This window comes from Rousettus aegyptiacus, unplaced genomic scaffold, assembly GCF_014176215.1.
Source record: "Rousettus aegyptiacus isolate mRouAeg1 unplaced genomic scaffold, mRouAeg1.p scaffold_m13_p_5, whole genome shotgun sequence".
NCBI lineage: Eukaryota > Metazoa > Chordata > Mammalia > Chiroptera > Pteropodidae > Rousettus > Rousettus aegyptiacus.
Window position 1 is genome coordinate 118,634,330 of NW_023416308.1, and position 26,374 is coordinate 118,660,703.

General features: G+C 65.1%; 1 protein-coding gene across 1 annotated transcript; it reads right to left on the reverse strand.

Moving 5' to 3' along the window:
• Nucleotides 1–18,051: 18,051 nt before the first annotated feature.
• LOC107503425 (mas-related G-protein coupled receptor member F) lies at nt 18,052–26,204 on the reverse strand. Its single transcript, XM_016131716.2, has 3 exons — nt 25,481–26,204; nt 22,633–22,749; nt 18,052–19,879 (listed from the first exon to the last, which is right to left on the reverse strand). The coding sequence occupies exons 2-3, from the start codon at nt 22,678–22,680 to the stop codon at nt 18,896–18,898; spliced, it is 1,032 nt and encodes a 343-aa protein (XP_015987202.2). The 5' UTR covers nt 22,681–22,749; nt 25,481–26,204; the 3' UTR covers nt 18,052–18,895.
• Between the last annotated feature and the right edge of the window lie 170 nt (nt 26,205–26,374).

Below are 26,374 nucleotides of genomic sequence, written 5' to 3' on the forward strand. Positions count from 1 at the left end.
GGCTCGGCGTCTGCGTTCGAGGCGGCATCTCGCGGTTCTGGGTGCCCACTGGCTGCGGTTTGCCTGCCGAGCTGCGCTTCGTCTGTCTCCGTGGCAACAAGCCCTGCTCCCTGGCCACAGGCAGCCTGTGTGCCCTCGGCCAGGGCAGTCAGGGACCGCTCTCGCCTGGCCACAGCCAGCTGGGCGCAGGCACAGGCCAGAATCCAGGCAGGGCCCATCAGCCTTCCACCCTGGGGTCTCTGCGAGGTGCTGGAGGGAGCTTGCTGGCTCTCCCACTGGGGGCGCACAGCGCCCTGAGGGCCCTGCCTTCCCGACGAAGCCAGCCTGCGAGAGAGAGGGGCCAGCACAGAAACAGAGAGAAATAGAGCCAGATCGCGCGTGGGGGAGTCCCCAGGTCACACCGTGTGAGCCCCTGGATCCGGCCACACCGGCCCTCCACCCCGCTGCCCCAGCGTCCTGAACTAATAAATCCCCCTTTTTAACTGAAGAGCCTCTGCCTCGGGGTTCTGTCTCTGCAGCTAAGAGGGTCTTGGTTGGTCCAGTTGTACCCGCAACTGTCTATCTCATTGGGCATGCCCGGTCTCAGCACGGAGGGGGGGCCCGGTCGGCGCCCCCTCCCTGTTAGAGAAAGAGCAGGCCCCCCCTCATGCCCGCACTCATCCCGCGGGCCCTTCTGCCTGGAATTGCTCAAAGTGGAGGAAGGCAGGCAATACAGCGTGAGCTGGGGCGATGGAAGCGTCTAGAATTGGAAGCCCTGCGTCTGATGCCGGCTCTGTGGAATGTGGCTTTAGCGAGCCCCTTCCGTGCGCCGAGTTGGTCTGCTCATCTGTAACGGGCACGGGAACAGCGTCACCGGCCGGCAGTGCTGAGAAGCCCACGGGACGAGCGGCGGGAGGCGCGGTGTGTCGGCAGGGCCTGGGTCCGGGCCGGAGGGCGCCATGGTGGCCCTTGGCGCGGTGTTCGCCCGCCCGCCCCGGCGTGGAGCGCTCACGCCTCCGCCACTGACCACGGCAGCCAGCTTTGACACATCGTTAAAGTGTCAGCTCACCATGGCAACCACGAAAGTTTCCACTGGTCCTCCAGAGAAACCTTGTTAGGAAAATGTTTGTAGCTGGTGGTTTGAAAAACACCTGCAGTTTGGCCTGGATGCGGAACCCCCCTCCCCCCCAAAAAAGGAAAAAAAGTCCCAAACCCCACGTCCTCCCGTCAGCAGGGGTGGTCGCCGGCGACCTGCAGGCTGCAGCGCCCCCTGCAGGAGCGGCTGGGGGCGGCTGTGCCCTCTCTCCGCAGTGGAGACGCCAGAGCAGGGGCCAGAATGGAGCCCCGGCTTCAGCCCTGGGGTTCGTCCCCAGCGCGGCCTTGTGCCTCGATTTCCTCATCTGTAAACTAGAGAGGAGTAACAGGACTTAGCTCACGGGGTTGCCAGGGACGTGAAATGCATGAGACACCACCAGGCCACGTGAGCGCCACCTGGCCCCTCGGTGCTCAGATGCTGCCGTCCTCGTTGCCTCGCAAAGCCACAGTGACGGCGGGACAATGGCCCTCGTGGTGCGCAAGGCCAAGGCCAGGGCGCCCAGGGCCCCGGAGCCGGTCGGCTGCTGCCGGCAGAAGTTGCTGGTTTGGGCAGCCCTGCCCTCCCCGCCCCCCGTGTGGGCATCGGGCTCTGAGTGACAGCTCACACTCGCCGGGGCACAGCGGCCGGGCCAGCCCTGCTGCTCCGTGTCTCCGTGTTTATCTGGGTTTGTTTGGAGCGTCGCCCCGAGGGATCAGGGGCCGATGGGCACCGCGCGAGGACCGGGCACGTATAAGGAGTTGTGTTCGGTGCCAGGAGCGTTGCAGAGGCCGCAGCCTTATTTGGTCTGGAAACTTCTTCCCCTGGAGGAGGAGCGGAGGGAGCGTGCAGGCCTCTCGTCAGGGCGAGTGTATTTTTAATTATGCCAAGACGGGTCGTCCGGTCCGGGAATGACTTCGATCCGTTGCTCCCCCCTTTCGGCAATGAGGCTCCCCCTTTCCCCTGGGACCCGCGCTTGGCTCACTGCCAGTGGCTTTTCTCCTGCAGTTTTATTGAGTGTGCTTATCATACCAAAAAATTCACCACGGCCGGGGGTCAACTCGGCATGTTCTCGGGGACGTGGAGGGTCGGGTGACCCTTCACCCCCACAAAGGCCCCTCGGTCCTGTTTGCGGGTATCAGGTTGAGGAAGTTCTCTTCCGGCCTTAGTGTATTGAGCGTTTTCATTTATTTACCCATTTTTTGTTTTTTATAAATCACGAATAGGTTTGAGACGTCATCCTATGCTTGCTTTTTCTGAGCCTATTGGGAAGACCAGGAGGGGTTTGTCCTTTATTAATAAAGTATATCATGGGAATTGATTTTTGCACGTTAAACCAACCTTGAATTCCTAGGGTGAATCCCACTCGTATCGCTTTTGTATATGTTGTTGATGGAGGTATGTGACCAAAACCCTGGAAAGCCCTGGTTCAGGGTCCGCTCCAAACCCGAAGTGAGTGCCGCGCTCGGATCCGGTTCACGAAGCGAGATGGAGCTCTCAGGACCCAGGGAGACGGACCCCTGCCACCCCGCCCCAGGATTCCTCGTGCCCCTCCGTGTCCTGTCATGCACAATGCCCGCACCGGCCTCAGGTGGTGATGCCAGTCGCCTTAGTCCTCAGCCCCAAGGTGGAGAACGTCACCAGTCGGGGGGTCCTGACCACCTCCGGGGGGCGGACAGAAGCCAGCCCCAGCGGGAGGCTGTGCAGCGGGCTTTTTGGGAGCAAGTTGGGGTTGCAGCGCCCCTTGTGCCCTGCCCATCAAGTCACATGCACGGGCTGTGACCACTCAGAAGGGCTGCCAGCTTCTAATTTGCACAGAGATGCTGCGGAGGCTGCCGGTGGCCCTGGACAGGTGGCGGTCGTGGGTGGGGGCAGAGGGTGCCTGGGCTCGGTTGCACCACGCAGCTGCTGCTGGAAATTTCCGGTTCACCCTCTTTAGCAAGTGAAGGACTTTCTTGGTGTCCTGGTCCCGTTTATGCCCTGTCCAGCTTGCAGCTCACAGTGACGTCTCTTCCCAATGTCCAGCGTCTAGACTGGTGGGGCCAAGCCCTAGCAAGTCTCAGCCAGGATGCCAGCACTGTGCAATGCATGGGGCAGCCGCCTCCCTGTGGGGGCCGGCAGGCTGCTGAGCAGGGCGCTTGGCCGGCAATGGACCCACCATGCAGACACAGTGTCTTCCAGGCCAAAGCAAGGACTGGCCACCACAGGCGGAACAGTGGGAGGAGCGGGCCCCACTGGGGTGCCCCTCAGCCCCCCATCAGGGAGGCACAGACCCGAGACCGCTGGTCAGGATGACATCGCACGTTTTGCTCAGAGCGCAACGCTCCCATCTCTGACCCAGCAACTCGGCAGCACTGTGAGCAATGGAAAAAGTTTCGAAAATATGGGCCTTGTCGGAAAGGAGGGTAAACATCCTCACGTTCTGGAAAACAGACAGAAATAGGGCCGTCGGAGGCGTGGACGCTGTGGGCCTGTGGGGCTCCTGCTCAGGCAAGGTGCGGGGTGCTTTTCCTGTGGGTAGCGGGGCCAAATAGGGCCAGTTCAGAGGTGGGACCGGAGCCAGGGTCACATTGTGCAACTAGGTGCTGGGGTGGGTCTTTCCTAGTCATCAGAGGAAAAAGTGGCTGTTGCCGTTGCTGTGGCTGCAAAACACATGTCCCTGGAGCTCTGGGCTGCTCCTGGCGTCTGGGCTCAGGGACCGGGACAGAGCCCAGCGGGACTCCGGGGCTCCACGGTGGCCGCTCGTTTCACGGTGGACGACTCTGGCGCAAGTTGCCCTGGCGCTTGTCTTTCCGAGCCCAGCCCACCTCCCTCACTCTGCCCCTGAGCGGCCTCTCCCCACGAACCACAGGCACCCGAGTCCCGGCGGGCTCTGCTTCCGGGAAGCGGCGCCCGGGTCCCTCCCCCAGCCTCGTGGCCCTCCGTGCTTGTCCTCTGCTTTGACATCTCCCCACAGCTGCAGTCGGAAGCCCGCTCACCTCTCCACTCTGCTCTAAGCAGCATCTCAAGCCCAGATCAGCGCCTGGCCTGCCCCTCGGTGTGGGCTGAGCGCCGGCCCCAGAAGTATGTCCGTGTGCTAATACCCAGAACCCACGAACATGGCCCTGTTTGGATAAAGGGCCTGTGGAGGTGTGGTTAAGGACCTCACGGTGAGAGCATCCTGCGCTGTCCAGGTGGGCCCCGAATCCAGAGGCAGGTGTGCTTAGAAGACGGACAGACACACGAGAAGAGGAGGCCACGTGAAGATGAGGCAGGGGCTGAAGGGGTGAAGCCTCCAGTGTGGGAGCGCCGGGAGCCCGGGGAGCTGGAAGAGGCAGGAGGGGCGCCCCCCGCACCCCGGAGACTTCAGAGGGAGCACGGCCCCGGGACACCTGGGTTGCGGGCTTCAGCTTCAGAACCACAGGTGGATGCCTTGCTGCTGTTCGAAGCTGCCCACTTGTTGGTCGTCTGTTCCGGCCACCCTGGCCGCCCCTTCCAGGTCGCCCACCCCTAAACCCTTCCGGATCTGTACACCTCTCCCTCCCCCACCGCCCCGCCCCCCAATCGGCCAGGAGCCCCTCTCAACTCTGCCTTCAAAACGCGCTCCGAATCCAACCGAGACTCCTTGTCCTGCTGCAGTGGCCATGCCCCCTGGGTCCCAGCACGGCCTCCTCACGGTCACCTCGCTCTTCGCCTCGGGATCGCTGGCTGGCGGCATCACCTCTTTCTGCTCCAAAGCCACCCCCCTTCTTTCCGCCTTGCTGGGCTGGCACGCTCCGCCTGCTCCCAGGCAGGGGGGGAGAGGCGCGGGGGGCCTGTCCCTTCATGTCCCTGGGTGTCACACCAGCAGTGGCTGCTCCCGTCGCTGGCTGCTTTCGGTGCTTCTGGAACCAGCCTCTCACCTTCAAGGCCGCACGGCACCCCCTCCTCAGAGGCCTGTGGGCTCCTAGGTTCCGGAAACCCCATGTGTCCCTTCATGTTGTCCCAGGGCTCGGGGCGGGGGGCGGGGGGGCCGCCCCGACGTGGCTGCTCTTCGCAACTGGTGTTCGGGGTCCGACACTTGGTGTGAAGGGCCCCCTGCCGCCTCCTGTGCTCCGGCCGGGCCCCAGCTGGCACACCGTTCCTCTGGCTTCCAGCCTCGGCCCCACGAGCTGTTTCAACACAGCGGTCAGAGGGGTCCTCGGGAATGCAGCCGTGCTCCCTGGTCCCCTGCCCCCCGGAGACTGAGGGGCCAGGGAGCTTGCTGTCCAAGGGGGAGCTCTGGGGTTCGGGGTGACGGTGCCGAGCTTAGCAAAGTGGGACACGAAGAAACCCCATCGCATCTGCTACTGGTCGAGGCTGCCTGTGTGGCACATCCCGGCGGTGGGCTACGGCCTCCACAGGCTGCGCTGTGCCCAGTGTTCTGACAGAAGAGGAATGAACTGGAACAAGCTAGAGTGGGAACAATTTGAGCCCCACCAATGCCATTGACATGTGCCAGCCGGAGGTGGCTGCTCAGGTGTCTGTGTGTGCATGCCGGGGCCTGGGCCAGTACCGGGGCCGGAGCCTGAGCCTGAGCCTGGGCCGGTGCCTGGGCCTGAGCCGGGGCCTGAGCCTTGGCCGGTCCAAGGCCGGAGCCTTCGCCGGACCCTGGGCCTGAGCCCGGGCCTGGGCCTGAGCCCGGGCCTGGGGCTGAGACTGAGCCTGGGCCGGAGCCTGGGCCTTGGGCTGAGTCTGAGCTCAGGCCGGTGCCTTGACTGGAGCCTGGCCCTGGGCTGGAGCCTGGGCCTGGGACCGAGCCTGAGCCGTGCCAGAGCCTGGGCTAGAGCCTCGGCCGGAGCCAGGGCTTGGGTCTGAGCCAGGGCCTGAACCTGGGCCGGAGCCTAGGCCCGAGCCCAGGCCCAGGGCCGAGCCTCAGCTCGGGCCGGTGCGTTAACCGGAGCCTGGCCCTGAGCCGGAGCCCGGGCCGGAGCCCAGGCCTGGACCTGAGCCAGGGCCCGAGCTTGGGCCTGAGCCTGGGTCTGAGCCCGGGCCTAAGCCCTGACCTGGGGCTGAGCTTGAGCCCGGCTGGAGCCTTTACCGGAGCCTGGGCCTAGGTCTAAGCCTGGGCCGGGGCCTCACCCTGGGCCGGAGCATGGGCCTAGGGGGAGCCTGAGCCCTGGCCGGAGCCTGGGCTGGAGCCTGGTCCAGAGCCCGGGCCTGGGGCTGAGCCTGAGCCCGGGCTGAGGCCTGGGGTGGAGCCTGGGCCTGGGCTTGAGCCTGAGCCAGGGCCGGAGACTGGGCCAGAACCTGGGCCGGAGCCTGAGACTGGACCTGGGTCGGAGCCTGGGTCTGAGACTGGGCCGGAGCCTGGGTCTGAGCCCGGGCCTAAGCCCTGACCAGGGGCTGAGCCTGAGCCCTGGCCAGGGCATGGGCCGGAGCTGGGCCAGAGCCTGAGCCTGGGGCCGAGCCTGAGCCGGGCTGGAGCCTGGGCTGGAACCTGGGCCAGAGCCCGGGTCTGGGGCTGGAACCTGGGTATGGGCCTGTGCCTGGGCCTGAGCCTGGTCCTGGGGCCGAGCCTGAGCCGTGCCGCAGCCTGGGCCGGAGCCTGGGCTTGGGTCTGAGCCTGGACCTGAGCTCGGGCCGGTGCCTTGACCGGAGCCTGGCCCTGGGCCGGAGACTAGGCCTGGGGTGAGCCTGGGCCCGGGCCTGAGCCTGGGCATGGGCTAGAGCTCGGGCCTGGGCCTGGGCCTGAGCCTGAGCCAGAGCTGGACATGGGTCAGAGCCTGGGTCTGAGACTGCCGGAGCCTGGGCCGGAGCCTGGGCCGGAGCCTAGGTTGGAGCCCGGGCCTAAGCCCTGACCTGGGCTGAGCCTGAGCCCGGGCTGGAGCCTTTACTGGAGCCTGGGCCTAGGTCTGAGCCTGGGCCATGGCCCGACCCTGGGCCGGAGCCCGGGCCTGGGGCCGAGCCTGAGCTCGGGCCGGTGCCTTGACCGGAGCCTGGCTCTGGGCCGGAGCCCGGGCCTGGGTCTGAGCCTGAGCCGTGCCAGAGCCTGGGCTGGAGCCTGGGCCGGAGCCTGGTCTCGTGTCTGAGCCTGGGCCTGGAGCTGGCCCGGAGCCGGGGCCGGAGCCCGGGCCTGGAGATGAGCCTGAGCTCGGGCCGGTGCCTTGACCGGAACCTGGCCCTGGGCTGGAGCCTGGGCCTGGGCTGGATCCTGCGCCGGAGCCTGAGCCTGAGCCCGGGCTAGAGCTTGGGCCTGGGCCTGGAGCTGGCCCGGAGCCGGGGCCGGAGCCCGGGCATGGGCTAGAACTTGGGCCTGGGCCTGGGCCTGAGCCTGAGCCCGAGCTGGACCTGGGTCGGATCCTGGGTCTGAGACTGGGCCGGAGCCTGGGTCTGAGCCCGGGCCTAAGCCCTGACCAGGGGCTGAGCCTGAGCCCTGGCCAGGGCATGGGGTGGAGCTGGGCCAGAGCCTGAGCCTGGGGCCGAGCCTGAGCCGGGCCAGAGCCTGTCTGGAGCCTGGTCCAGAGCCCGGGCCTAGGGCTGAGCCTGAGCCATGGCCGGAGCCCGGGCCTGGGGCTGAGCCCGAGCTCGGGCCGGTGCGTTAACCGGAGCCTGGCCCTGGGCCGGAGCCCGGGTCTGGGGCTGAGCCTGGGCCGGAGCCTGGGCCGGAACCTGGGCCGGAGCCTGGGCCGGAGCCTGGGCTTGGATCTGAGCCTGGGCCTGAACCTGGGCCGGAGCCTGGGCCGGAGCCCGGGCCCGGGGCCGAGCCTCAGCTCAGGCCGGTGCGTTAACCGGAGCCTGGCCCTGGGCTGAGCCTGAGCCAGGGCCAGAGCCTGGGACGGAGCCTGACCTGGGCCAGGGCAGAAGCCTCGGCCGGAGCCTGGGCTTGGGTCTGAGCCTTGTCCTGACCCGGGCCGGTGCCTGGGCCTGGGGCTGAGCTTGAGCCCGAGCCGGAGCCCAGGCCGGAGCTCGGGCCAGTACCTGGGTCGGAGCCTGAGCCTGAGCCTGGGCCTGAGTTTGGGCCTGGGGCTGAGCCTGAGCCGTGCCAGAGCCGGGGCTGGAGCCTGGGCCGGAGTCTGGTCTTGGGTCTGAGCCTGGGCCTGAAGCTGGGCCAGAGCCTGGGCCGGAGCCCGGGCCTGGGGCTGAGCCCGAGCTCGGACCGGTGCCTTGCCCGGAGTCTGGCCCTGGGCCAGAGCCTGGGCCTGGGCCTGAGCCGGAGCCATGGCCGGAGCCCGGGCCTGTGGCCGAGCCTGAGCTCGGGCCGGTGCGTTGACCGGAGCCTGCCCTGGGCCGGAGCCTGGGCCTGGGGCTGAGCTTTAGCCTGGGTTGGAGCCCGGGCCGGAGCCTGGGCTGGAGCTCGGTCGGAGCCTCACCTGGGCCAGGGCAGAAGCCTTGGCCGGAGCCTGGGCTTGGGTCTGAGCCTGGGCCTGACCCAGGTCGGTGCCTGGGCCGGAGCCCGGGCTGGGGCCAAGCCTGAGCTCGGGCTAGTGCAGTGACGGGAGCCTGGCCCTGGGCCGGTGCCTGGGCCTGGGGCTGAGCTTGAGCCCGGGCCGGACCCCGGGCCGGAGCTCGGGCCGGAACCTGGGTCGGAGCCTGAGCCTGAGCCTGGGCCTGAGTTTGGGCCTGGGTCTGAACCTGAGCCTAAGCCTTGGCCGGAGCCAGGGCCGGAACCTGGGTCTTGGCCTGAGCCTGGGCCTGGACTTGAGCTGGTGCCCGGGTAGGGGCCTGGGCCAGAGCCCGGGTCAGAGCCTGGGCCTGGGTCTGAGCCTGAGCCCGGGCTGGAACCTGGGCCGGAGCCTGGGCCGGAGACTGGGTTTGCGCCTGGGCCAGAGCCCGGGTCGGAGCCTTGGCCGGAGCATGGGTCTGGGCCTGAGCCTGGGCCAGGGGTTAAGTCTGAGTCCGGGCTGGAGCCTGGGCCTGAGTCTGGGCTCGAGCCTGGTCTGAGCCTGGGGCCGAGCCTGAGCCAGGTCCGGAGCCTGGGCTCGAGCCTGGGCCTTGGGGCCGAGCTAGAGCCTGTGCTGGAGCCTGGGCTGGAGCCTGGGCCCGAAGCCAAGTCTGACCTCGGGCCGGTGCCTTGACCGGAGCCTGGCTCTGGGCCGGAGCCCGGGCCTGGGTCTGAGCCTGAGCCGTGCCAGAGCCTGGGCTGGAGCCTGGGCCGGAGCTTGGGCTGGAGACTGGGTTTGCACCTGGACCAGAGCCCGGGTCGGAGCTTTGGCCGGAGCCTGGGTCTGGGCCTGAGCCTGGGCCAGGGGTTAAGTCTGAGCCCGGGCCGGAGCTTGGGCCAGAGCCTGGGCCGTAGGGTGGTTTTGAGCCTGGGCCTGAGTCTGGGCCTGGGCCTGAGCCCGGGCCTTAGCCCAGGCCTGAGCTGGATCCAAGGCTTCGCCAGAGCCTCGGCCAGAGCCTGAGCCTGAGCCTGGGAATGATCCTGCGCCGGATCCTGGTTCTAAGACTCAGCCCCGATGTGATATTTGTTCTAGCCTTGTGGTCTTATTTTTATTTTTTTCTATCAAGGCATGATTGTTCCCTTTCTAGTTTTTTGAGAGTTTTTATCATAAACGAATGATAAAATTTTTCATGTTTTCTTCTGCATCTACTTAATCAGTTTCTCTTTTTTTTTCTTCCCTTAGTCTATTTTTGTGCTAAATATATAATGATAGGTTTTCTGGTGTTTATTCACTTTTATATTTCTAGGATAATCCGTTTCTAATTTGCTCTCTTTCCCCCTGCCGAGGTGCTTCGATTTTATTTAAAATTTTTTCATCCATGTTTATAGGTGAAATTGGACCATAATTTTGTGTTCCAGTGCTTTGTTTTTATTTCAAAGCTGTAGGGTTATCCTGGCTTCATAAAATAACTTGGAGAGATTGCTCCTTTTCTGTATCCTCTAGAACAATTTGTATCATGTAAGGATTATCTTTCTTTGAAGGTTTGGCAGAAGGTAAAACCATCTGGTCTGGTAATTTTTATGTGTTAATGGATATGCATGGCTCTGAGAAAACCCTACAACTCCAATTTATTTAATGTTTTAGGTCTGTTCAGATTTTCAGTCTCTTCTTGAATTAGAGGAGGTCATATTATTTTTCTAGAAAATTGTCCTTGCTTTCTGTTTTCACGTTTATTGCTATACTTTACATAGTGTTCTCTTACAATTTTTAAAACCTCAATCCTGTCTCCCATTTTTCGTCTGTGCCCTTTGCTCCTTTTCTTTCATCAGTTTGCCAGACGTTCGTATTTTGAGAACTGCATGCTTTTTAGATCTCTATTGTTTCTTTTCTTCCAACCTCCATTGTTGCCCTGTGGCTACAATCAGAAGTCCTTTAGGTTTGACACAAAGTTAAATAATATTTATCAAACTTATACTATGTCCCAGATAAGTCCTGCCCTATATATATAGCACACACACATGTGTAACATATATGCATATGTACACACGAGTATATACATATAGCATACACATAGCAATATGCACATATAATAGCATGTGTACATATGTGCAACATATAGCACATATATATTCACATATAACATAGCACATACCCACAGCACACGCACACTCACAATAGCACACATACATATGTACACATAACATACACACAGCATATGTACACATAGACAAATACTTGTATAAACACCACATACACGTGTGCATACACACACGCATACACGATGTACACGTACCTGTGTACATGGCCACGTGCACATAGCACGTCCACAGCAATGACCACAACAGACACAATTAGACACAATTACCCGCTACCGCCCCCTGGGGACTGTCAAGGTAGGGACTCGGGGTGGGGGGGGCCGGGAGGTGCTGAGGTTGGCGGGCCACTGGGAGAGGCCAGGTGAAGGGGACCCGCTGAGGGGGACTGAGCTCCCTGGGGCTCAGACCCGTGTTCCCCGGCCCTCCCTAGCTGAGGGACCTTGCCTCTGACGCCACCAGCCACCGGGCTCGGCGAACGCACATCCACTCAAAGGCCAGAGCAAGGAGCGTTTGGGCAGCACCCCCAGAAGGGAGGACACGGGCCGAGTGGGGAGGGTGGGGACGCACAGCTTGCCCTTGCCTGCTCGGGGCCAGGGCCCTGGGGGCCCTCAGACACCTGGGTGTCTTCCTGGGCACCTGCCCGCAAATGTGGACCGAGGACAGACTGGCCCAGTGCTGCTCCATGTCCTGGGATACTCGGGACAAGAAGACAGACTCGCGGTCCCCCGCCCCGGAGACGTGGGAGGTGGCCGGCAAGCAGGGAGAAGGCGGCTTCCGGCGTGGCTGCTCCCAGGTGGGCTGCTGAGGGGCTGGCATGTGACCTTCCAACGGTGCAGGAAAAGTGGGCAGAGCGCCGGGGTGGGAGGGGCCGGTGTTTTAGGTGGGGTGTTTCCAGGAGACCCCCCCACCAAGGGGCCGCGTTCAGCGGCAGAGACCCCCAAATGCACCGAGGAGCCGGCTGTGGAGCCAGGCTGGGCAGCGACCTGGACGAGCGGGTTGTGATGGGGGCGGGGGGAGACATGGCGGCAGAGGCGTGACTTGTTTTCAAGAAGGACATCGCCGCGTGCCTCTGTGTGGGTGGGAGTGACAGCAGAGACGGGGGTACAGACGGCACAGGAATGAGGCGCAGGTACGGCAGGGGGCCCTGGGGTGGGCGAGCAGCGAGGGGACCCGCCGGGCGGCGGCAGGCGCCGGCTGGGAGCTGGAGGATCCGGCCGTGGAGGCTGGGCGTGAGGTGGGCAGATGACACTCCCCTTTCTTAAGCATCCTCTTTCCAGTGACCATAGAAGAGAGGTCGACGGCCGGGATCGAGGAAAGGGAAGAGGGATTTGGGGGGTTTAAACAGAGTGGCGCCCTCGTCCCAGCTGCTACGCCCTGGGTGTGTCCCTCTCGACTTCACCTGCTGAAGCTCCCACCCCCGACGCGACTTCATTTGGAAATGGGGCCTATAGGGAGAGAATTAGGTTAATGGAGTCATAGAGTGGGGCCTGCCCCAGGAGGATGAGTGTCCTTTTACAAAGAGACAGAGGAGGACGTGCCCCACCCCCCTCCGCCACGTGAGGACGCGGTGAGAAGGTGGCCCCCCGAAGCCGAGAGGCCAGCCCTCGCCGTGAACCGAACGGACGTCTGGCGTCCAGCACAGGGACAAAGAGATGTCCCCTGTTGAGGCCCCAGTCCACGGTGTCAGTGACGGCCGCTCGAGCTGGCTGACGCACCGGCTGGAAGGAACTGGCGGACTGTGACTATTTCGTAATAAAAGCAAACGGCGCATACGCCGCGTAACCGTGGACCACGCGGTGGTCAGGCCCGGCTTCTCCGCCGTGGTGAGACCTGTCCCGCCACCCCGACTCAGGTCCTGCTGGCACGCAGCGGGGGCTCAGGAAGCGTGGCCTGTGCCCCCGGGGCTAGGTGCTGCGCCGCGTGCCCCAGATGCCCCGGCCCCCCGTCCCACCGCCTGGCCTCACTCAGTCGCCCAGATGACACGTTGCTTGCAGCGCGACGCCCACAGCAGGCCTGCGTCTGACCCGACCCCTCTCCGTGTCCTCCGTGTCCCGAGCACGATGCCTGCCTGCACGGAGCACGCGTTCCGCAAGGACTTGGTGGACGGTTGCTTGACATAGACTCGTATCGAGTTGGCTTTAGTCTGAGCTCCGGTCCGCTAAAGCCTTGTCTGAATTTTCGTCTGCTCCGCTGAAGACTTACGGAAAGGTGTCATTTCCCACTAGTAAGATCATGTTGGCCATTTCGCCTTGTACTTTAAAGATTTAAAGAAATGACGTAGCCGAGATACCCAAATAGTCTCATTCTGAAGGATGTGAGTGGTAAACGAGAAGTTAGACCGCGTCCAGGACCTTATTTCCAGTTCGAGCTCTGCCGCTCGCTGGGTGGGGACCGTGCCGTTTAGGTGACCGCTCTGAGCGTCCAAGTCCTCACTGAACTGCTCGGACGCCCTCCCTGGCCTCCCTCAGCTCCGCTAAGAGTCAGGAGATGATGCAAATGCCACGCCAGGCTAGTGTGGGGGAGGGGCATCATTTCGGCCCTGGGTGGGGACCTTCCTTCCACTGGTAGAGCCCACTTTGCTGCCCGGTAAGGGAAGAATCCGGATAAAACCAGGTCCCCTCCAGGGCAGGGTGGAGGCCGACATCACACCTGTATCACCTGGCATGCGGGGCAAGCCGCTGCACCTGGCCACAGGCCTTGGGTGACCGATGTGTGAGGCTCCTCGAAGTGTCGTGTTAATTCTCACTGCCCTCTCCCAGGGACGAGGGAGGAACAGTGTGGGGGACTGGACGTCAGCTTCGGGAGGAAATCTGATTGAAGGAAGAGAAGGTGGGACCTCGGTCGTTGGCGCTGTGACCAACCCCAGGTCAACATTACTATCGGAAAGGACTGAGGACAGGGAGGTTCCACTGTGCTCGTGGCCAGCCCCGGGGGACGTGGGCATCCTGATTTTATAGGAACAGCTTGGGCTACCGTAAGTTTTTATTTCGGGCTCGCTGAGCTGGGGCCGAGGGGGACGTCTTGCCTCCAGGAGGCGAGATCAGCCTGAGAATGAGCCAGGAGGGAAATGCAGGACCTCGGACCCAAGAGACACGGTCAGACTGCCCAAGGGCACGTGGGCTTCCGAAAGGCAGGACTTCTCATGTCCTCGTGCGTCCCACGCCTAGACCAGTGCCCGGCACGGTCACACACTCACGTTTCTCGATGACTGAGTAACGGACGGACGGGATCCCCGGGTACAGGTAGCCCGTTCACACCTGTGTGAGTGTGTGTGTGTTTCCATGGTGATCCTGTCACTTGCCACCAAGAACACTGACCGATGGGGAAGCCCAGACCTGGAGGAGGCAAAGCCGTGCTGCGGACCCCGCCCGCTGGGCGCCCTCGCTGGGTCCTGGTGCAATGACATGGGGACACACTTTCCGCATCAGGAGGCAGATCAGCTCTGCTTCCTGCTCCCAGGGCACTTGTTATCATTGCCCTCAGGTCTCAGGGGGGCCATTGGGCTGAGGCTCGCAGGAGGACGGAGTCCGAGAGAACCCCCTGGACTACGGTTTAGACCCGAGGGCCGCGACTCGGCTGGGATCCGGTTTGGTGCCTGGCTCCCGAGCCAAAGCAAAGAAGCGGAAGCCCGTGAAGCCAAACCCTTGCCGACTATCTGACGGAGAGGCTCAGGTCCCCGTCGGCGGTCAGCCGGGAGCTGCCCTCCGCTCCTTGCCACGTGTTCTCTCCAGGATGGCAGCTCGCACCACGGTGGCTTGCTTCGTTCAAGCCGTCCAGGGGGAGAGACAGCCTGCCAGCGAGCGAGAAGTCACAGTCTCACGCATTCTAATCATCTTCACTCCGTCCTGTTGGTCAGGAGCAAGCAACCCGGCCCAGCCCACACTCCAGGGGCTGGGATCCCACAGGGCTGCGCACAGCAGGAGGGGCGTCCTGGGGGCCAGCGCGGGTGCCGGGCCCTCACCGATTGGCTGATCAGGAACCTCCCTCCTGCCAGTCCTGTGCCCGCCGAGCTCAGGGCGCGCCTTAGGCGGGTACTGCTGTGCTGTGCGTCCCTCTTTCCAAATGGGGTTTACAAAAAAATCATTGTTGTTCCCTTCGTCTTGTCCTCTGGGAATCGCGTGCCTCGGGAGTGGCCAGCGACTGGCCGTAGGGCGGGGAGTCCTGGAGGAAGTGTCTCTGGGTCTGATGGAGGGAGAGGCCAACGGCCCCCACGTCCCGGGCTCGGTGCTGGGGGGCAGTCCCTGGAACGGACTCGGGGTTGTCCCTCTTCTGGGGGGGGGTGTGCAGAGAGGGCAGCACATGTCCTGCTGTAAACAGTGCAGCTATGGGTTTGGCGTGGGAGCGTTTGGAGGTCACGTGGGTGTGTGGGCGGTGGAATGTCTGAGGAATGTGGCCTCGGGTGGCCGCTCCGCCTGCCGGCGTCTCCTGCTCATGCCACCCCACCGTGGTGGCTCAGGGGCTCGCCCCTTCCCTCTCTCAGCCTGGCGGGGTTAGGCGAGGCCGTCTTCTCACTCCCTGGTCCCTGCCCTGCTCCGGGGCAGGGCGTGAGGCTCAGCCAGCCAGCAAGCGTCTTCCGGGGGACTTCTGCCCGAGTTACCAGGGAAGGGACGCTCTCTTTCCCCTGGGATCGCTGAGTTCGCGGAGTGTAAACCGAGACCCTGCCATTGAGTTCGCTCGTTGCAACACAGACACAGTGGAGATGGGAAACAGGAAATGGGAAGAAGAAACTGGGGACACCGTCCGAGGCCCCCGGGCCAGCGAGGTGTGAAGCCACGCTCACTTGGGAACTCCTGGGTTTGCCAGTTGGTGAATTCCCCTGAACACATGTGTGCCCCCTACTCCTCATCTACACCCCCAACCCCACTCCACCTTACCCCTCACACACACCCCCACCTCCCACCTAAGCCCTCACCTCTCACCCACATCCTCTAAATCCCCCTTGCCTCCACCCCACCCCCACATATACTCCCCACCTCCCACCCACGCCCCACCCCTCACCTACGACCCTTACCCTCTATAGATCCCCCTGCTCTCCCCACCCCCATCTACACTCCCCCCAGCTAGACTAAATTCAGGGCCGGAGTGAGGGGCCGGATGTCCTGGGTTCACTATGAAATTGGGGGGTGGCGTTGATGGAAACATTCCGTGTATTGACATATGCCAAAGATCACTGAACTACATACCAAACGGGTGCATTTTACTGTATATAAATTATTAGACTGTGATTAAGCCAGTCACAAAGATTAAAAAATAAAACAAAAACAGCCCAGCCCGCGCCGTCAGCCCCTCCGGCGCTGGCCCGCCGAGCCGCGGAGCAGAGCCCCCCGCGAGTCCAGGCCTGGGGGCCGCGCCCTGTCGTCTCCTCCAGCCCCCGCCGGCTCGACGTGCGAGGTTTGGCGCCGGCATCCTCGGCTGCCCCGGCTCGGGCCGGGCTCGGTGACGTGTGCGCATCGCTTCCGGGCCTTGTCACCACGTGTCACGGGCACATTTCCCCGGGTCTCGAGAGTCTGCACCGCACATGCACCGTCTCCCCGTCCCGCCTTCCAGATGAAGCCCTTGGTCCCTGGCTGGAAGGGACCCTCTGGGCTGCGGGTTGTGAACCGACCTGTGCGTCTGCCAGATCTGGCGTGTGGTGCCGAACCCCAGCCATCTGGAAACCACGGCCGGCAGGGGACTCGGGAGGGCGGGCGGGTGCCAGGGAGGCGTTCCGCTTCCCTGCGGCAGATGGACCATGAAGGCAGGAAGGGGCATCCGCGTTCGGGCCATTTACTGGGCCGCCTGGTGACCACATGTCCCCGTCCCACCCTCACTTCCGATGCCGAGACCTGAATCGAGCCGTCCCTGTGGTCTCGGCTGAGTGCGGAGTCCAACGGGCTGGTCTGGGGGCCCTCGGGCTGCGGTGGGCATGCCCTGCTGCGACCCTCAGGGGATCTGCGCGTGGGCCGGTGCACGAAGCCGTCCCCCCCTCCTCCCCATCCATTAGCGCAGGACTGAGGTGGGCCAGGGTGCGGGCATGAGGTGCCCGAATCTCCCCGGGACGGTGGGTGGTGGGCAGAGGCAGGCTCGCCCCCCAGCCAGGCTGCCGAGACTGCTCATGAGAAGAGTTTACAGGCTGGGAGAGGCCCGATTCCTGGAGTTCGCCCCCACCCCCCAGGCCCGGTGCCCGAGAGGGCAGGTGTGTGTTTGCAGGAGCCCAGCCTTTTCCTCACCTTCGGGCCCTGGTGCTGGGTGAGGGCTGCCCGCCCTCCTGCCCGGCCGGGTTCTAAGCCTCGTCAGAGAGGTCCCTCCAAGCTGTGTGTGTGTGGGTGTGGCGGGGGGGGGGCAGCTCCCCAGTAGGCACAGGACTGGGGTCTAGGGGTGCTCCTTCGGGCCCGGGCACAGCTCCTCCTGTGAGGAAGGTAATGGAAGCTGTTGGGGGGCGGTTCCCGCCCCGCCCCCATGCGTGTTCTCAGGCCTCCGCCTGGCTTCTCGGAGTCCCCAGCGGCGTCAGGTGTGGTGGCTGCCAGCTCTGCTCTTCTGGAATCTCTGAGTGGCATGCGGAGGGGTGAGCAGAGAGTGGGGAGGTTCGCTCAGGTGCTGTGGGCAGCACCCACCTTGGTCAGTGAAGCTCTTAGAACCACGTGGGGGTCCGGCCCTCCACAGAGCCGTGCCCGAGCTGGGAGGCGCCGCCGGGACTGTTGGAACGAGGTGCTCGGGAGCAGTGGCCCGGAGTGGCCAGCAGGGACGGGTCGGGCTTCCTGGGGGCCGGTCCTCAGGGAGGCAGTCTGCCTGAGGTGGGGCTGCAGCCCCGGCGCTGGAGCCGCCAGGGCCGGACAGAGCCGGCCAGGTCCGTGGCAGCTGCCGGCCCCAGGCCGTGCCACTCCCTCGCTGGGCTGGGCTGGGCTGTCCGCCCATCAGCTGCCCCTCCTGCCCAGAGCTGGCACAGGGGCCCTCCCTGCCCGCTCCCTGCACTCTGGAGAGGAGGGCGGCCTCCCCGCGGGCCTGCGCAGTGAGCAGCTTCCTCCAGGGTGTCCCCAGAGGGGCCGGGGGCCCAGGCTAGACACCGGGAGCCCTAGATGGGGCTGATGGGAGGCGAGGGGGCAGTCAGGACGCTGTCCAGCCCAAGGGGGGCATCTCCAGCCTGTGCCGAGGAGCAGGGAGGGGCTGGGCGAAGGGGGCCAGTCTGGCCTCCGGGAGTTTGGGACAGAGTTCTGGATGGGGAGTAGCAGGCACAGGTGCAGCCCCCCAGCCCACCCCAGGGGGCCTCCGTGTGGACGCACTGTGCTCCCACAGGCAGGGGCTGTGGCAGCCAGCACAGGGCTCGGCTCTAGTTGGTGCGACAAGACTGGGGCTCCAGGGGGGAGCAGGGGGCCCGGGTGGGAGGGCGCTGGGGCCAGCCAGCAGAGAGGGGCGCGGCTGACTCACCAACACGCACTCCGGGGTGCCCCACCGAGAGAGGTGAGGACAGATCTGCAGGAGCACAGGCACAGGAGCTGGGGGACAGAGGTTTTGGGGGTTGGCACGGAAAGGCTGCCTGTCGGGCGTCCAGTTGCCTGAGAGCGTCCGTAGTGAGGGCACCAGACCACAGCCAGGACAGAAGCAGTAAGATATAAAACGTTTATTGATGTACATTTATTGTTTCATAAAATTTCCTTTGGCTACGCTGGGCCACCGTGCTTGCCGGCGGGCTGGGGTGGCCAGGCAGAGCCAGTGCCCACTTTGGGGTGGGGGCTGGAGCCCAGAGGCTGCCTGGGTGGTCTACAGACAGCCAGGGACCAGGCAGACAGCAGCTGGGACACACCGCATGCTCCAAGGGGTGCCAGGGCTGGCTGGCATGGAGTCAGAAACGAGAGTGAGCTACCCCAGCTGGCCGAAAGTCCTTCCCGCCCCCGGCTGCTCGCCATGACCAGAACCACACCCATGTACATCACCGCAGCCTCCATCAAGGGGGCAGGGACGTCACCCACAGGAAGGCTGAGCTACGAGGCGGGTGCCCCAGAGCCCAGCCCCAGACAGCAGCACCCCGTCCGGGGCTGCCGCTGCAGCTGCCTCAGACGGTGGGAACAGATGCCCGGTGGCAGGGAGGGAGTCGGTGGCCTGACTGGTGACGGTGCCGACTGCATCGTTCTCAGCCGATGTAAAGGGCGGGAGGCGGACGGGGCTGGGTGGCTCCTCTCCTCTCCCTTTCAGACCGAACTGTGGCGAGGAGAGCCCCTCGCACCTGGGGATGGCTTCTGTACAACAGGTCGCTGGTGGGGGACAGTGGCTGGGGGGAGCCTGGCAGGGCCACAGCGTCTATTTGCAGGTGGCTCCTCAGTCTCATGGCCACCCACAGGGCCTCCAGCCCAGGGGACAGGAAGCCCGATGGCGGGAAGCACACTCCACACACACCCGGGGCACCGGGGTGGCTGCCCTCCACCCCCGCCCCCGCCCCAGGGGCATGCCTCTCAGGAGGCGTTCCCAGAGGGGCACTGCATCTCCATGGTGACCGTGTTGGGCGTGCCGCCCCCGGCGTCCCCCAGCTCAGCGCCGTCCCGCAGGGCCCGCTGGAAGACCACCCTGAGCGGCTCCCACAGCCGCTGCGACTTGTCCCTCCCGGCCAGGAAGTAGATGACGGGCTTTGCACTGCTGTTGATGCAGATGCACAGGTCGGTGACGTACTCGGGGAAGGGGGCCGGGATCCGGAACACCCAGAAGAGGAACCAGTCGATCCCCAGGTAGATGGAGGACACCAGGAAGACCGACACCGTGGCCAGCACGACGTGGTTGAGCTTGGCGGAGCGCTGGCGCCTCCGGGCCCAGCACTCCACGTGCGCGGTGAGCGCCAGGCAGGGCAGCACCATGAGCGGGCAGAAGACCAGGAAGAGCAGGACGCCCAGGGCGATGTCCGTGTGCCTGCAGGCCGCGCCGGGGGCCTGGCGGCCCAGGAACACGCAGAAGTAGTTGTGGATGCCGGTGACCAGGAGCGACAGGGTCCAGAGCAGGGCGCACACCACGGCCGACAGGCGCTTGGGCCGCCGGCGCCAGTACCAGGCGGGAAAGACAACGGACAGGCAGCGCTCCGAGCTGATGGCTGGCAGGAGGCTCACGCCGGCGACAAACGTGCAGAGCCCCAGGATCCTGGACACGGCGCGGACGTAGTCGGCAAAGGTGCCCGGGACGGCCCCCGCGTTCAGCGCGGACAGCACGGCCTTGCTAAAGAGGTAGCCCGCGTCGGCGCTGGCCAGGTGCAGGAAGTAGACGGAGAAGGGGCTCCGTTTGATGGAGAAGCCGAAAACCCAGAGCACCAGCCCGTTGCCCACGAGGCCGCACAGGCAGAGGAGCAGGAAGATGTAGTTCACGACGGCCGGCGGCGGCAGCGCAGCGATCTGCTCGATGGTCAGGAAGCCGCGGCTGTACAGCTCGGGGGCCTCGCTCACGCCCGGACACACCTGTGCGGCCGCGGAGGGAGGACACCCCGTGAGGCCCGCCCCGGCCCTGCGTCCGGGGGCGCCGGTCCTCGTTCCCGCTCTGGGCCAGCTACCCGGCCCCGGCGGGAGCAGAAGATGCCCTCGGCCGCACATGGCGCCTCTGCGCTGTGGCCTGGAGTCGGGAGCCAGCGGCCCGGCCCACGGGAGGGGCCGTGACAATAACCCGTCGCTAAGAAGGGCGCTGGGCCGCCCACGTGTCCGCGCGGACACTGGTCAGTCACAAAATGCCCACGCCGCGGAGCGTTCCGGGTGGAGGGGGGCTCGGGACCCAGGCCGACAGCGCGGCGCTGTGACCCCGGGTTTTGCGGCGGGCGGGCCTGGCGGCGGCGGTAAAAGGCATTCCTGGCATGACCAGGGGGCGGCTGCGGGTGTGGGCTCGGCACAGGGCACAGGACCCCATCGGTAGGAAGACGCACTGTGGTCGTGAGCGACCAGGACGTCCTCGATCTTAGAAGAAACAGGCTGGGGGGTGGGGGTGGGGGAGGGGGGACAAAGGGGCTCGGTGTCTGCAGTTCACTCCCAAAAGTTGGAGGAGGAAAAGTCTATCGGGAGAGACGCCGCGAGAAAGTCCGCGTGGAGAAAAGTCAGCGATTAACGAACTGGTAAAGGGGCTGTGGTAAAGTGCACTATTCTCTCACACTTCCTGTACGTGTGCAAGTTTTCACACCGACTGACAATATGGATTAAAAAAATAAAATCCTTTGTAAGTTACCAGAAAAGAAAAAAATCAGTGGACGTGGTGCGTAGTGGGATCGGAGACGCCTGGGGAATCGGAGCGGGTCCCCGCTGGGCCAGGGTGGCCCTCCGGGTTTCCGGACCTGGCCTGGGGTCTCTAGGGAGGGGAGAGGCTGGTGGCCGTGGCTACCCATCGCGCTGCAGGGACGCTCCGCGTCTTAACAACCTGTCTGAGCACACAGTGCATCGGTCTTGCCAGACCCGGGAGCCCCTGTCCCGACCCCCGGGAGCCCCTGTCCCGACCCCCGGGAGCCCGTCCCGACTGAGCAGGTGGGCAGCGGCCCTGCGGTGGCCCCGCTCGTCCCTCCTTCGTCCCCAGAAAAGCCAGGACCCTGGAGTGTGTGGTGACTGCCCTGCTCTTGAAATGTTCACGTTTAAAACACACAGCGCGGGCCAAACACCACACACCCACCGTTGGGACTCCGTTCCCAGGCTGTGGAGTCTGACCTCTCACCCCAAGCGCAAAGGCTGCTGGGAGCGCTGTCACCACCCCCCTTCCCAGACCCTGGCAGACGTCGCGAATCCATCCCGGCTCTTTACCGCCCAGGCTGACCCTGGCCTCGGCCCTGTGCCCGCCCCCCACCTCCCCCTCCGTCCGGGGCTGGGCACCAGTTCCCATTGCTCATGACTCTCCAAAACAGAACAAACGGGAGGGTTCTTGAGGCGGGACGATTCTGTCACCTTCCAGAGGGCCCCAGCTCTGGCAGAAAGCTGGGTGCTGAAGGACGGCTCTCTGGGCCTGACACCCCGGGAAGGGAGGGCACTTCCGAGCCAGGTTAAGGGGAATGTGCAGACGGGGGCCGGAGGGTGCTGGCCTGACTCTGGGGAGCCTATGAGGCCAGGGCAAGCTCTTCGAGGCGGGGCTCTGTCAACCCCCAAGCCCCTTAGCTCGCTCTCCTGCTCGGCCTGCTCTGTTGGTGGCTTTGAGCACTCGGGGCCACAGAGGAGCCTCCTCTCCACAGGGGGCCAGACCCCTCGTAATTCATGAGACCTGGGCCTACGCCAGGCCTGGGTCAGTCAGATCGGGTCACCCAGCGCCTCTCCAGGCTGGAAAAAGAGTGCAATCCTGTCCTCGTCCCCGCGCCCGTCGGGGGGGCGGCCTGGTGAGTCACGGGGCGTGGGGCTGCCTTCCCCGCACGACCCGCCCTGTGAAAGGCCTGCCCCGGGGCCTGCTCCGCCCTCCCCCACCCCTCAGGCCCATCTCTGCTCCCCGCTGCTGCCACTCCGGTGGTCGCCATCACAGAGGGGAAATGCCAGGCTGGGTTCAGGGCCCGGGCAGGTGTCGGCTCTGGCCCGCCATCCTAGCCCACCCCAGCCAGGCTCCCCCAAGCTGGGCGGGAGCCTCGGTTTCCTCAGATGGCGAAGAGGCCGCACGAGGCGGACTCGGAGGTCCTTCCGGCCTGTGCATGTGTTGCCCGAATTCGGAAAGAAATTTCAGAGTTCAACGGCCTCCGGGAAGTAGGGGTCCAGGGCGGGGTAGGGCCGAAGGGGTGGGCCAGCTGGATGGGTTGTCAGTCTCAGCCCTGGCTAGTGACTGAGGCTAACGGGGGGCGGGGGCAACCGTGACTAATGGACCTGGCCTTGAGCAACACCGGCCGGGCAGCCTGAGCGGGCAGTGCTCTGTGGAGCACGTGACCTCAGAGCCACCTCGGAGCCAGCCCCTCAGGGCCTCCTGGCAGGGCCAGGCTGTGGGGGATAGCTGACCACCCCATCTCCACGGGGAAGAGATGAAAAGGACTCTGGGGTGGTAACAGAGGCCCTCGAGGTGGCCCAGGAAGGGACTCGAGGGTGCCCAGTGCCCTGGCGAGGACACTGGACAGCCGAGGGGCCTGGTAGCCAGTGAGTGCCGCGTAGCTCGGAGGCCTTGCTGCCCGCCTGCGGGTCCTGAGCTAGAGGGGGAGCTGGGCTGAGCTCGCCCACCGCACCCGTGCCGCACACCCGGGGCCACGGAGCCCCTGCCACACGCCGCGGGCACTTACCTTGTTCCTGTTGGAGGGGTGGGCCTCCCACGAGCAGTTCCCAGCCATCTCCAGGCCGGCCGAGCTCGGATTCCTCACGGCCCTGCTCGCAGCTCACTGGCGGCCGGCACGCCCCACCTGGCGAAGGCAGAGAGGGCCACATCCTGGCGACAGTGTCCACCCTCGCCCCGACCCGTCCGCAGGCCCCGAGGGCTCTCCCCTCGGAGGAAAGGTTGAGAGCGGCGCCCCCCCCCACCTCGGGGGCGGGAGAGCGGGAGGCACCGTGGCTGCTCTGCGGGCCTCCGCCATCACCACCAGCCCTGTGCGAGTGCGAGCCGGCCGGCGGACGCCCATCTTCCCGTTTGGTCCTCGCCACCAGCTCTGAGGCAGGTATTGTCCCTCCCCTTTGATGGGGGCACCAAGGCTCAAGGAGGTGAGGTCGCCTGCCCAGGGGCACACGCCATCACCACCGCACACGCCGCAGCTCGCAGGTGTGTGTAGGGAGGCAGCTGCGAGGCAGGAGAGGCAGGAGCGGTTGGAGGGAGCAAGTTAGGAAGCCACCGCCGCCCGGTGGAGGGGCAGCTGGACTCTGCCGCTGCGGAGGTCTGTGGGGGCGACAGCCCGGGAGGGGGCGGGAGCCTGCCGGATGCTGCTCCGCCCTGGCGGGCAGAGCTTGTTGATCCACCTGCCCGCGGCGGGGGGAGCTCCCCTTGAATTGGCTCCTGTCCCTCAACCTGAGCTCTGCCCTCCCCCCCCCCCCCAACCTGGAGTAGCCCTGGACAGCACCGGGCTCCACGCTGGGGGCGGAGTCAAGGGCGCCACGCCCCCTGGAGCAGGACGGGCCTCGGCAGGCACGCCCACCGCTGGCTGGGAAGGGGGGTGGTCTGTGTGGATGCCCCGGCCTCTTTACCCTTGGTTCTCGGAGGGGGGGCATCAGCTCCTCATCGAGGCAACCCCTTCCCCCCTACACACATTATTGGACTGCACCACCCTGGACCGCGCCCCGACAGCGTGGGGGCTGCACGGGTGCCCCAGGACGGGTACTGGTGGGGCTGTGGGGAGCCCTGTGCACCAGAATAAGTGAGCGAGTTCGCGATGCGTGTGCAGTGCGCGTGTGCGGTGCGCGTGTGCGGAGAGCAGGTGCTAGGAGGTGCACAGCTTTGGCCCCCCCCCCAGCCAGCACATCGGGCCACGTGCCCCCATTGCCACGGGCTTGCCCCAGCTCTCCCGGTGCCTGCAACCCCAAAACTACCTGCCTCACGCCATCCTTCCCGGGCCCACGTATGCCCCCTGCACTGCACCCACTCTTCTCGGGGGCCTTTCTAGTCATGCACCACCCCTTAGGCCTGGGCTCCCAGCTTGGCCCCTCCCTCCCCCCCCCCCCCCCCCCCCCCCCCCCCCCCCGCCCCGGGGTGTTCTGATTGTCTACAGCCCTGCCTTTTGATCTGGGAGGGTTACCCGCCCAACTACACAGGCGCCCCCAGGGGCAGCTGCTGGGACGTGCCCAGCATGCCCTGCTGGGGCTGGGCGTGCAGTGTGGTCCACCCGAGCTCACCCCTGTTGACTGGGCAGGCAGGTGCCCCTGGTGTGTCCCTGAGCCCTCGTCTTGCCGGCCATGGGCCATCTGAAAAGCTACTGCCCTCATGCAGGGATCTAGAGGCCAAGTGGACCCCAGATGGGCCACGAAGAGACATGTGTGTGACATGTGCATGGGACACGTGTGAGTGCACGTCAGTGCGTGTGAGTGTGTGTGTGTGTGAGAGTGTGTGTGCTCCTCAGGTCGGGAGCCAGCCTGTGACAGAGCTTGCTTCCGTAAAGAAAACAAAAAAAAAAAAAAAAAGAAAGAAAGAAAAAGAAAAAGAGAAAAGAAAGCAGCCCGCTCAGCTCACTCTTGACCCTCCCCTCAAAACACAAGGCCAGCGGTGGCCCCAGCCACCTGTCCGCCTCCTCTGGCCTCAGGAAGCGGCTCCTCTCCTGGCACCCCCACCCCGCCACCATGCAGCTCCCATCCTGTGCCAGCCCCAAGGCCACCAGGTGAGACTGTCCTCCAGAAGGCTCAGGTGGGAACCTCAGACTCCAATTCTCCAATCCCTCTTCCCAGCCCTTCTCCTTGTCCCCCGACTGCCACTGCCATAGAGCGGGGCCTGAGAGCACTGGCTGCCACTCCCCCCGGGGCCCTGAAGTCCCCTGCTCACAGCCTGGACTGAAAGGGGGGAGCAAGACCTTCTGGATCTCACAATCGGCCCCCCTGGCCACACCAGCCCCACATCAGGAGCCTCCAGCTGGGGAGAAGGTGGGACGCAGCCTCTCAGCCTCCTGTGGCGGCGGCCGAGGCTGACCCCTCCGTGACGTGCAGCCCAGGCCCGGCCCCATAGCTGCCGGGGCTCAGCACCCACGGAAAGGGGAGTGTGGGGGTGCGCAGTGCGTGAGAGCAGGGGAGGAAGCCACCTCACCACGCCTGGGCCGCTGCCCGCGGGGCGTTCCCTCCCCACCCTTCCAGGCTCAGGCTCGGACAGCTGCTGGCGAAGGTGGTGGAGGGACAGAGGGGGGGACCCCCATCCACAGGAGGACAGAGCAGGAAGTTGAAGACAGCCTGGGGGTCAGGAACTGCCAGAACGCCAGGGCCTGCCATGCGGAAGGAGGACTCTCCAAGGTCCCGATGTCCCTGGGACGCCTGGAGCCTCCGGAGTGCAGCAGGAGGCCGTAGGGAGGTGACAGCCCTCTCTGGGGTCTCAGGGCTTCTGCGTGGGGCCGTGTGGCTTCTGGGAGCTGCCTGGTCCCCAGGGTGCCTGCCTGGTTCTCCTGGCCCTCGCCCTGCAGCCCCGTTCTTGGGCTTCCCTCCCCTGGGCCGTGGGCCCCGCGGAGCTACCTGCAGCTGTCCGGGTCCTCCAGGGCCTCCCCCGTGTGGCTCCTTCGGTGGCGCCCGCCTCCGGCCCGTCCCACAGCAGGCCAGCAGGCCAGCGCAGAGCAGGGCAGGAGCCTCGGAAAAGGCGCGCTCAGAGTGGAGGCGAGCCCTTGCCTGCCTCGGAGAGGATGAGCCGCGGAGCACACAGAAGACGGCTCTGGGAGCTGAACCCGCCCCAAACCCAGCTCCAGGCCCCGCAGGGAGGGGGAGGGGAGGAGGAGGAGGAGGGGCTGAGCCGGGATGAGGCTTCAGGAAAGAATGCCCCACTCGGGAGCCCCCCCAGAGCCCCACTGGGAACTCGTCTCCCTGCCCCGTGACGTCATGTTGGCCCGAGCACTGCTGCAGGAGTCCAGCTGTTACGCTCGCGAGCGCCCTGAGCGCCCTGCAGCTCGGCGGGGCTGCGCGGGAGAGGGCGCGCCCAGCTGTCCACTAGCTCGGTGCCTTCTGTGGGCTCCCACAAAGGCGTGCGGGCCAGAGGGTGGGCTGGGCCCCCCCCTTCCGGACGATCAGAGGCACCGAGGGGCTGACAGAGAGGCGGGGGAATGCGGGGGCGGCCGGCGAGGGCTCCAGCGACAGGGCCCTGCGGGCACTTCTGAGAGGTAGACTGGGCAGCAGGTCCGTGGGGCCACCCAGGTGGCACCCCACTTCCCCCCACAATCTGACCAGGCCCCCCGCGGGTTTATGGAGCCAGGAATTCCCTTCTCGCAGCCCTAATAGCAATCAGATGGCGCCAGTGGAAAATCATTGCGCTCGCCTGGGCCGAGGGAGCAGGGAATTGGCGCGTGTGCCCTTCCGCGGAGGATGAGTCAACCTCGGCCCCACCCCCCACAGGCACCCTGGGGGGGGGGCCCTGGGGCA

What these genes read in the sequence shown, in the direction of transcription:
- LOC107503425 (XM_016131716.2), bottom strand. Translation starts at nt 22,680, where the DNA reads ATGGCTGGGAACTGCTCGTGGGAGGCCCACCCCTCCAACAGGAACAAG. An exon ending in ACCCCTCCAACAGGAACAAG is followed by an intron (nt 19,880 to 22,632) that starts GTAAGTGCCCGC and finishes GCGGCCGCACAG; the next exon opens with GTGTGTCCGGGCGTGAGCGA.